This window comes from Cydia fagiglandana, chromosome 12 (assembly GCF_963556715.1).
Source record: "Cydia fagiglandana chromosome 12, ilCydFagi1.1, whole genome shotgun sequence".
Taxonomy (NCBI): domain Eukaryota; kingdom Metazoa; phylum Arthropoda; class Insecta; order Lepidoptera; family Tortricidae; genus Cydia; species Cydia fagiglandana.
Window position 1 is genome coordinate 2,144,134 of NC_085943.1, and position 11,470 is coordinate 2,155,603.

General features: G+C 42.1%; 1 protein-coding gene across 1 annotated transcript; it reads left to right on the forward strand.

Annotated features, from left to right (window-relative positions):
- The first annotated feature begins 783 nt into the window (after window positions 1-783).
- Window positions 784-10,957, forward strand: LOC134669441 (fructose-1,6-bisphosphatase 1). The gene is made up of 6 exons (XM_063527018.1): window positions 784-1,022; window positions 4,311-4,455; window positions 5,042-5,148; window positions 8,195-8,421; window positions 9,973-10,151; window positions 10,749-10,957. The coding sequence occupies exons 1-6, from the start codon at window positions 847-849 to the stop codon at window positions 10,923-10,925; spliced, it is 1,011 nt and encodes a 336-aa protein (XP_063383088.1). The 5' UTR covers window positions 784-846; the 3' UTR covers window positions 10,926-10,957.
- Window positions 10,958-11,470: the final 513 nt, after the last annotated feature.

Sequence of the window (11,470 nt, forward strand, 5' to 3'; positions counted from 1 at the left end):
ATGTATTTATAGGAACAAAATAACATTATAAACAAGTATTAAACTCTATTTCTTTGCTTTATTGGATACCTATAACAATTGCTGTTATTTAAAAAAAATGTGAGATCTTAAAGTAGGTTAGATTTGGCTTTGCCAGTTTTTATCAGAATTACAAAATATATATGTTGAATAACTTTATAAAATGACTGATGTAATGAAAACTGGGCAAGTCAAATCTAACCTGCTTTAAGATCTCGCATTTTTTTTAAATAACAGCAATTGTTATAGGTATCCAATAAAGCAAAGAAATAGAGTTTAATACTTGTTTATAATGTTATTTTGTTCCTATAAATACATATTTGGATTTTGCATAGAACTTGGCACTCATTTAAATCTCCATTCTTTTTGCGGCGAACCCCACAGCCAAGCATAATTTTTGTATTGAACTTGGCTCTCCTTTTTTACATTTATGTTTTTGATGGGATATTATATAATACCTAAAGGTAACTATTAAGTATTTGACAAAAAGACAAGTATTTAGTATCATGTATACGCATAGGTGGGCATGGTGTAAACATTATATATAGATGGTCAAGCAAATCTTGTCAGTAGAAAAAGGCGCGAAATTCAAATTTTCTATGAGACACTATCCCTTCGCGCCTACATTTTTCAAATTTGCCGCCTTTTTGACTGACAAGATCTGCTTGACCAAGTATAACTATTATATAAGAATCCTCAAATAACTGTTTCACTGATAGCGACCGGCACGGCAACCTTCACCCGCGCCGTGGCCAGTGCCGCGTCGTCAGCTGAGCGCGAACGACGCCATTGCTCTTTTTTTTTAATTTCGTTTTTTTTTAATTCGCGATGTCGCAGCACGGGCCCGCGTTCGACGTGAACGCGATGACGCTTACGCGGTGGGTGCTTGCTCAGCAGAGGACAGCGCCTGCGGCTACCGGGGATCTCACGCAGCTGCTCAACTCTATACAGACGGCGGTCAAGGCCATTCAGTCGGCCGTCAGGAAAGCCGGTATTGCTAAATTGTTAGTATCTTACAAGTTATACTCGTAGTACCAATATTTACCTAAGTAGGTACTTGAATTATTTAGAGCAAATTCGACTTGTTTTGATGACAAATCGTGACTAAGCAAATTTATAGGAAGAGTCAATGTCACTGGCTGAGGCAAATAATGACAAAATTTCCTAAGGTGGATTCGGGTAATACCGAATGTCGGATAATTCCGAAAATCAGATGAAAATCACCCTAAATTCCATCATAATAAAAGTCTCTTTTCGGAATTGTCCGACAGTTTTCGACATTCGGAATTACCCGAGTAAACCTTAATTTATTTTTGGCCAAGACATTTATATTTCAATATTTTCGTATTGTTGACAGACCACAAGCTAGCGTCCGCTTTGTTATCATTTTCAATAGTTATATAATTACCCTAATAATGAAGTAAGTAGGTACAAACAAGTGGAATGAACTGATAACTTAGAAGATAATAGTATATATACCTACCTATAAGTATAACTGTGTTTAAGAAAACTGCTCTGTACCTACCTACTTTATTTAATACTAAGCCTACTAAGGGATATGATTTTGTAACTTCCCGCAATAAGTAAACCCGCACGTAAAGTAGTTGTTTTTTTTCTTTAATAACATTATGAACTGAATATTATCCACTTTTACATTTTCTAAGGTTATCGCAAGGTAAGTATACGACAGCTCACAGAGCCGCTATAGTTTTTAGGGTTCCGTACCCAAAGGGTTCTGTTCAACGCCTATGGAGAGCACATTATGAGACGTACCTGCGAGAACTGGGAGGGAGGCATCGCAGTTGGTGGTGTAAAAATCACCAACTTGCGCTACGCCGATGACACTACTCTGCTAGCAGCAAATGAGTCGGAAATGGTTGCACTTCTAAACCGAATGGAGCGGATTAGCGAGGAGATGGGACTTTCCGTAAACAGGTCCAAAACCAAGGTCATGGTGGTGGATAGAACTGGGAAATTGGCACTCACTGGTGCGTTGGGCCTCCAGACAGTGGACAATTTTATCTACCTAGGCTCCAACATCAGCAACAATGGTTCGTGCGAGAAGGAAGTGCGCAGGAGAATTGGCATGGCCAAGAGCGCCATGTCTCAGCTTGGAAATATCTGGAAAGATCGCAGCATTTCCGTAAAAACTAAAACCAAATTGGTACGGACTCTAGTCTTCTCAATCTTTACGTATGGCGCTGAGACGTGGACGTTGAAAGCTGCTGACCGCAAACGCACTGACGCTTTCGAGATGTGGTGCTGGAGAAAGATGCTTCGTATCCCCTGGACAGCATTTCGGACTAACGTCTCCATACTGCGAGAACTCAAGATCTCGTCGCGGCTGTCATCTGAATGTCTACGCAGAGTCCTTGAGTACTTCGGACATATAGCAAGGAAAGACGGTGACAGCCTCGAAAAGCTTTTTGTGACAGGCAAAGTGGATGGGAAAAGGCCTGGGCGTGGACGCAGTCCAATACGTTGGTCCGACCAGATCCGCACCGCTCTTGACTCCACAGTCCACAGGGCTCTCCATACCGCCAAGGACAGAACCAGATGGAGAGGAATTGTGAAAGAGAAGGTGATTCTGAAGGGAGGTCACGACCCTCATTACTGAGGATAACGACGCAAGGAGGACCCAAAGGGTAAAACGGGACCCTATTACTAAGACTCTGCTGTTGCTCTGCTGTCCGTCCGTCCGTCTGTCACCAGGGTCCAAGCTGTATCCCACGAACCGTGATATTGAAATTTGCACAGATGATGTAGGTACTTATTTCTGTTGCCGCTATAACAACAAATACTAAAAACAGAATAAAATAAAGATTTAAGTGGGGCTCCCATACAACAAACGTGATTTTTGACCGAAGTTAAGCAACGTCGGGCGGGGTCAGTACTTGGATGGGTGACCGTTTTTTTTTTGCCTTTTTTGCATTATGGTCAAGGCCTGTTTACTTCCTAAGAAAGTTATGTCCCCAAATAATTGCGCATGTGTGCGCCTGAAGCTTCTATGTGTGCGTTGGCCATATAATAAAAACATTTTTCTACAGCAACATTGCTCCCAACTCTGATTTAAATTATCACGAATTTTATACAATATTAATCATAAAACGGGACTTAAAACGCTTAAAACTTAATTACATGCGATTAAGTTTTATAATGAATATTTGCTTCCAACTGTCTTTATCAATGTTCATAAAATATATGGAGGGTAGGTACGTCTACCCACCATAATAAAAAATATATTTGTCAATGACTCTGTCCAACTGCTGTGGTTAAAGTTCATAACGAAAATGTTATTTATTAAATCTTTAAATAATACATACAACGTGTACCGCTACGTACCACTTAATAATACCTACATGGATTACAGCAATGCACATAGAAAATGTGCTAAATGCGGATCAACGGCTGTTGAAGTGCTTCTTCTGGCTGCTCAGCCAGAGTGAAATTTACAACTTTAGTGGGTTCAGAAGGAACCGAGTCATAACGCATCTGGAAAGCGTATTAATTAACCGTGAAGAAATGTATGTATGAATACAAGTTGGAAATCTGTGTGTAAAGTGTAATAGGTTGGCATGCCTAATGTTATTTGTATAAAAGGTACTGAAAACTTTGTGAATGCGCTTTATTAATGTCTATTTTTTTATTTAGTTGCCAGTTGCCAGTTTTCAGTGTATATTTTGATATGTAAAACATTTTTTAATAAATAATATATATATATATATAATGTTATAAACATAAACATGCCTTTTATTTAAATCAATTGATAATCCCACAAACAAGGGTTTATTTGCATCTTTCATATATTTCGTGGTATGAATATAACAAATATGTTTATCAACAGAATTACTATGTACCTACCTATAATACCAATACCCGCCAGGCTAAACCGGTTGTCAACTTTAGTGTTTGGTACACAACGAAGGCGCTACTAGTATAAACGTGTAAACGTTTGGGGACATTTTTTTGTATGGAGTTATCGTTCTTCTCCTAGTGAGTATTATATTCTTTGATTATGGTACGGAACCCTTCGTGCGCGAGTCCGACTCACTCTTGCCCGGTTTTTTTTTATTAACCGTATTTATGCCTATGTGTGTGTCTCACTGCTGCGCAATGGCCTCCCTTCTCTCATTCCAATCCTCTCGTCCCGCCATCTCTTTCTCGGTCTGCCTCTGCCACGACTACACTGGGGATGCCAGCTAGTGGCTATTATGGCCCACCTGCCATCATGCGTCCAGCATTTAAAAAAAACTGGCGTTAAAAAAAACTGTATTTATGATGGTTGTTTCCAGGCATGGCATCTCCGGCGATACGAACGTGCAGGGTGAACAGGTTAAGAAGTTGGACGTGTTGTCCAATGACTTGTTCATCAACATGCTCAAGTCTTCCTTCACCACGTGTCTGCTGGTCTCTGAGGAGAATGACACCGTCATCCAGGTATAGTCTGTCGAGTCATATTATCACTTGATGTTAACTGCTTCATTGTCGCTTCGTTATTTATTGTCGTAATTATTAGTTACCTATAGTTTTATCTTAATAACTCTATTGTAGCTGGTAGCTGCGCGCAACTACGCTCCCTACAGGTGTTCACGGAAGACCAGCGTCAGGTACTACTCCAGTAGGACCCGGCATTATGCTGAGTGTTTTTTTTCTTTCTTTCTGTGTATGTATTGTATAACTGTGTACGTATACTGAAATAAATGGAAAATAAATGGAATTCTATTCTATTCTATTTGTAGCAGACCCCGACGGCTAATCCTTTATTGCCTATTATTAGGAACACAGAAAATTGTGCAGAATGGAGCCTTGGTGCACAAATAACGACTCATGTGATCGCGACCCTCAGTCATGAGGAATCGAGGAAGAAGAAGAATTATTGTCCTTCTGTCAGAATGTCTAGACGTTAGGTCCTGTCATTTAGTCATACTGTTATAATGCCCCACTGCCAAGAAGGCCAGATAGGTCTTGCCTTAATCCAATAATCTCTTTATTTTACACGTTAACTAAATAACTTGCATTGCAGGTGGAGACCGAGCGTCGCGGCAAGTACATAGTCTGCTTCGACCCGCTGGACGGGTCTTCCAACATCGATTGTCTGGTGTCCGTCGGTTCTATCTTCGCCATATACAAGTAAGTCACTAAATCCAATGTCACATTTCTTCTTTTGTACTTAAAATATAAGCAGTGGCGTTCGCTTTAGTTAGAGGTACTGGGTTGTGTGAGTAAAGATACCGTTGACTGGTGATCTAGACTCATTTATTCAATCATACCTAGGCGTTTTATACATCCTGTTATCTTTACATCATAAGTCTAATGGCTCCTCGACACGATGGGCCAACGCCGGCCACTCCAAGGGATGCATTTATGCGTTAGAGGGAGCAACCCTAATAGCATTTTCTTGTAGGGATTTTGTTGGGCCTTTGTTTACGTATTAGTTGGGCAACCGTTATATTTGGCCGTACGATTTGCTGGAGGGCCCTCGACAAAGGCCCTCCCGAAGATTCCCAACAGAGGGCCATAAAAGTAATTTTTTCGTTGGGCCTATTTAAATAAATCATACAATTATTCAACGGTGGTGGTTTTGGTTGGGCCATGGTTGGGCCTATACACATTTGTTTGATGGTTGGTTAATTGTTACATTTGGCCGTACGATTTGCTGGAGGGCCCTCGACAAAGGCCCTCCCGAAGATTCCCAACAGAGGGCCATTAGAGTATTTTTTTCGTTGGGCCTATTTAAATAAATCATACAATTATTCAACGGTGGTGGTTTTGGTTGGGCCGTGGTTGGGCCTATACACATTTGTTTGATGGTTGGTTGATTGTTACATTTGGCCGTATGGCTTGCTGTAGGGCCAACTGCAAAAAAATAAAAAAGGGCAATTTTTTCGTTGTGCTTCTGTTTGCAAATTCAACAATTACCCAACGGCAAGTCAGGAAGGTCGGGGTAGGTAGTCGTGCACCAGGTTGAAGGCCCAACACAGCTTGTCCCACAAAGGGCCAACATTGTAACTTTAACGTTGGGCCTTGTGTAGGATTCTTACAATACTACCGTAGGTAAATACATAGTTGTGTAATTTATAGTGTGCCTACAGTCTAATTATGTAATGGGCTTTTGTTTACGAGTCCTACAGTTACCCTACGTTAAGTAAGTGGTTGTGTAATACGACGTTGGGCCTTTGCTGATAAATATTACAATTACACTACGGTAGGCATTGGTTGTATCCACACAAAGGCCCTAGGCAGCAGTTGTTGTTAATCTTCTCTGTATCGTTCCAATTTTAGTATATGTACTGCCGAAGCAAGTACACTTACTATACACTCTAATTTGTATATATACTAACCGCACTTCGAAACTTCGTAAGCGAGATTTATGCTTTTTGAGATTTAAATTGAGAAAATGTTGGTAAAATACAATTTTTTAAATTTATGTATAAATTTTATAGTTATAGCTATTAGATTTATAAGTTACTTTAAAAAAATATTATGATTCTATCCGGAATAATCGAGAAAATAACTATAACTTCGATGTTTGGAGACAGTAACGCCATCTAGTGACGCCACAAGCAAACTCAACTGGTATTGTTGGGCATCAGTACCACAGCCAATGTTGGTAAATGCGATATTTGTGCTCACTGGGCCAACGAATGTTATCGTTGTTTAGCCACCGGTACCAAAATACACAAAGGCCCATTGTTAGGCGTCAGTGCCACAGCCAATGTTGGTAAATACGATATTTGTCATCATTGGGCCATCGGATGATATATTTGACTAGCCAACGTTACCAAAATACACAAAGGCCCATTGTTGGGCATCCGTGCCACAGCCAATGTTGGTAAATGCGGTATTCGTCACCATTGGGCCAACGAATGTTATCGTTGATTAGCCAACGTTACCAAAATAAACAAAGGCCCATTGTTGGGCATCAGTGCCACAGCCAATATTGGTAAATGCGATATTTGTCATCATTGGGCCATCGGATGATATCGTTGATTAGCCAACGTTACCAAAATACACAAAGGCCCATTGTTGGGCATCAATGCTACAGCCAATGTTGGTATATGCAATATTTGTCGTCATTGGGCCATCGGATGATATCGTTGATTAGCCAACGTTACCAAAATACACAAAGGCCCATTGTTGGCATCAGTGCCACAGCCAATGTTGGTAAATGCGATATTTGTCATCATTGGGCCATCGGATGATATCGTTGACTAGCCAACGTTACCAAAATACACAAAGGCCCATTGTTGGGCATCCGTGCCACAGCCAATGTTGGTAAATGCGGTATTCGTCACCATTGGGCCAACGAATGTTATCGTTGTTTAGCGAACGGTAGCAAAATACACAAAGGCCCATTGTTGGGCATCAGTGCCACAGCCAATGTTGGTAAATGCGATATTTGTCATCATTGGGCCATCGGATGATATCGTTGACTAGCCAACGTTACCAAAATACACAAAGGCCCATTGTTGGACATCCGTGCCACAGCCAATGTTGGTAAATGCGGTATTCGTCACCATTGGGCCAACGAATGTTATCGTTGTTTAGCGAACGGTAGCAAAATACACAAAGGCCCATTGTTGGGCATCACTGCCACTGCCTATGTTGGTAAATGCGATATATGTCATCATTGGGCCAACGAATATTATCGTTGTTTAGCCAACGGTACCAAAATACACAAAGGCGTTGTGTTGGGCATCTGTGCCACAGCGAATGTTGGTAAATGCGATGGTGGGCCAATACAAAATTAATGTTGGCTACGGAACGAACCTCATCCCAACGTTTTCCCTACCGTTGGCACCGTGGGCCCCAACGAAAATGCTACTAGGGAAGTGATATTGCTATCTCATTCTACCGCATAGCTGCGTCCCTTGGAGTGGCCGGCGTTGGCCCATCGTGTAGAGGAGCCATAATCTGCGGCGACACATACAATATCTCAACTGAATCAGCGCGTGCTCTAATCTAGGTATTACGGCCCGGCCACGACCTTGCGCGACCGGCGGCGGCGGCAATCATACTGGAACGAGACACAGCGATCGGACCTTTCGTTCCCACCTATGGTTGCCGCCGCCGCCACCGCCGGTCGCGCCATGTCGTGGCCATCAGGCCGTTAGTTCCATTAAGCGTGCTGTACATAAGCCTTGTAGGGTCTCAGTTTGGTACTTCAATATTCCAGGAAGCAATCAGAAGGTGAGCCATCAGTGGCGGACGCGCTCCGCCCCGGCCGGGAGCTCGTGGCGGCCGGCTACGCGCTATACGGCTCTGCTACCATGATGGTGCTATCGCTGGGCACCGGCAGAGGCGCCCATGGCTTCATGTACGATCCTAGCATTGGGGAGTTCATCCTGACTGATCCTTCAATGAAGATTCCGGAGAAGGGGAACATTTATTCCATCAATGAAGGTTAGTTTTTGGTATTCTGTAGCATGCTTCTCTTAGTATATGGCTCTGCTACCATGATGGTGTTATCGTTGGGCATCGGCAGAGGCGCCCATGGCTTCATGTACGATCCCAGCATCGGGGAGTTCATCCTGACTGATCATAGTATGAAAATTCCGGAGAAAGGGAGCATTTATTCTATAAACGAAGGTTAGTTTTTGATATTCTGTAGCGAGCTTCCCTTAGTAGTAGGTCTACTACCATGATGGTGCTATCACTTGGTACCGGCAGAGGCGCCCATGGCTTCATGTACGATCCTAGCATCGGGGAGTTCATCCTGACTGATCCTTCCATGAAGATTCCGGAGAAGGGGCGCATTTATTCTATCAATGAAGGTTAGTTTAGTTTTGATGGCCGTCTGGGCACCATACGGCTCTGCTACCATGATGGTGCTATCACTTGGTACCGGCAGAGGCGCCCATGGCTTCATGTACGATTCTAGCATCGGGGAGTTTATCCTGACTGATCCTTCCATGAAGATTCCGGAGAAGGGGAACATTTATTCTATCAATGAAGGTTAGTTTTGATGGCCGTCTGGGCACCATACGGCTCTGCTACCATAATGGTGCTATCACTTGGTACCGGCAGAGGCGCCCATGGCTTCATGTACGATCCTAGCATCGGGGAGTTCATCCTGACTGATCCTTTCATGAAGATTCCGGAGAAGGGGAGCATTTATTCTATCAATGAAGGTTAGTTTTTGATGGCCGTCTGGGCACCATACGGCTCTGCTACCATGATGGTGCTCTCACTTGGTACGAGCAGAGGCGCGCGTGGCTTCACGTACGATCCTAGCATTCGAGAGTTCATCCTGACTGATCCTTCAATGAAGATTCCGGAGAAGGGGAGCATTTATTCTATAAATGAAGGTAAGTTTTGGACTATCTATAGGTACTCTAATAGTGTCCTGTATAAGTTTAGTGGATGAACCCTGGAAATCGACTTCTATTACGTTTACCTATATTTCTTTACCTTGCCTTCTTTAACACTTACTGTTTAATATGGTAGCGAGTGAACTGACACACACACGGGTGACAAGAGATTTTGAATCCGAGCGTGAAACAACGATTGTGTCTGACACTGACTTTAACACTGCCGTGGACCAGAATAGGTACTAGGGTCTCTCGGTATCTTTAAATTACCAATTATCCCAGTTGTATTTTCAGCTGGGACCATATTCATGTCATTCCTCGCAACTTACAGACATATATGTAACATGTCGGTAGGTATTTATCTTTTTATTATTAGAAAAAGGTTAGCCTTTGACCACAATCTCACCTGATGGTAAGTATCGATGCAGTCTAGGATGGAACATGCTTACCTAAACGATTCACTCGAATTCACTCTCGATTTAAAAAGATCAAGTTATAGAGTGGACTGGGAATAAATTTGCAGGAAGTGAATTCCACTTCTGCTTCTTGGTATTCGCAAAACGTGTGCGTTCCAGCGCCTAATTTACCCTGTTACGTCACTATCAAAGGACCACGGGCTCTAATAATTATCAATCCTTCCCAGGTTACGCCGCCGAATGGGAGCCAGGCCTAAAGAAGTACGTAGAAGAGAAGAAGAGTCCCAGCAGCGGCAAGGCGTACGGAGCACGCTATGTCGGCTCCATGGTGGCTGACGTGCACCGCACCATCAAGTATGGCGGGATCTTCATGTACCCTGCCACCAAGTCTGCGCCCAATGGGAAGGTAATATGACAAAATATGCGTAGGTCTGATGTTTTACTAAAAATTGCAGGTTCCATTTTTTTCGCTTGTCACTATGCTTCACTTTTGCACTTATATACATATACTTGATAGAACATGACAGACATGTGGTGACAAGCGATAAAATTGTTACCGTGTTACCGCCGTTGGAAAGGTAACGATAGATGAGCCGGTTATCACCAAACGTATTGCACCGGCGTACAGCGCCATCTACTTCAGCGGTAAAATTTACGAACACAATGTGTCTGTCTTATGCTTCGTTCTATTTTGTTTATAATATCAATCGAGTTATTCGTAGTCATCAGTATAACTTGGTGGCATTCAATAGAAATCATTTAATCAGGTTAGGGTCTCCCCAGATACATCGACGCGCATTCGACAAAAGCCGATAGGAAAGAGTTTATATATGTCCGCGGAATAAGAGCGAAAAAGGCGCCGGCCGATGCAAGCCGAGCCTAGGAGACTTTTTCGCTCTTATTGCGCAGACATAAATCGGATGTTGCCGATTCCGCGTCGACATATGTGAACCCTTAGTCGATTTTAAACCTTAATTTCATTAACACAAGCCTCTATTTCCAGTTGCGTCTCCTCTACGAATGCAACCCAATGTCCTTCATAGTCACAGAGGCGGGCGGCGTGGCCAGCAACGGTAAAATACCCATCCTGGACATCGAACCCGCGGCCATACACCAGCGCGCCCCCTGCTATCTCGGCTCCAAGAAAGACGTCGAAGAACTGCTCAAGCATTTGAAATAAAACTAATGTGCCAAGCCAACGGATTTTTTTAAATGCAGAATGATTTTATTTAATACTGAATATTGTAATTTTTGTGAAAAATTGTGCATTTTTTACTAAATAATGCTAAGTAAAAGTTAATAAGAATGAAGACTGAAAATAAACGTAATTTTTTTCTGAGCATCACACACTTTTTTCTCTAATTTACGATACTCCTTAGTCTGACAAGAAATTGTAGAAAATTATTGAGGGCGCCACTTCCTACGTAACTATCACATTTTTGACGTAAAATGCTTAAACCTGGCAACAATTTGGTATGGAATTTTTTTAGTTCGATTTTATTTAATTTCTACTATTTTATGACGCACTATACTTGTTCTGTGGTCGGCTCCACATTGCTTTAAAATAATAAATATTAAACGTCATTTGTAAACTGCCAGGGACAAGAAAAAAAACAGAATTCGAACCTTAGTCTTTTATTTTATTTACAGGAAATACACTTCCTTTAATCTTACCAGAAATCCACTTATTCTATTAAGAAAATCAATAAAACATAACAGTCTGTT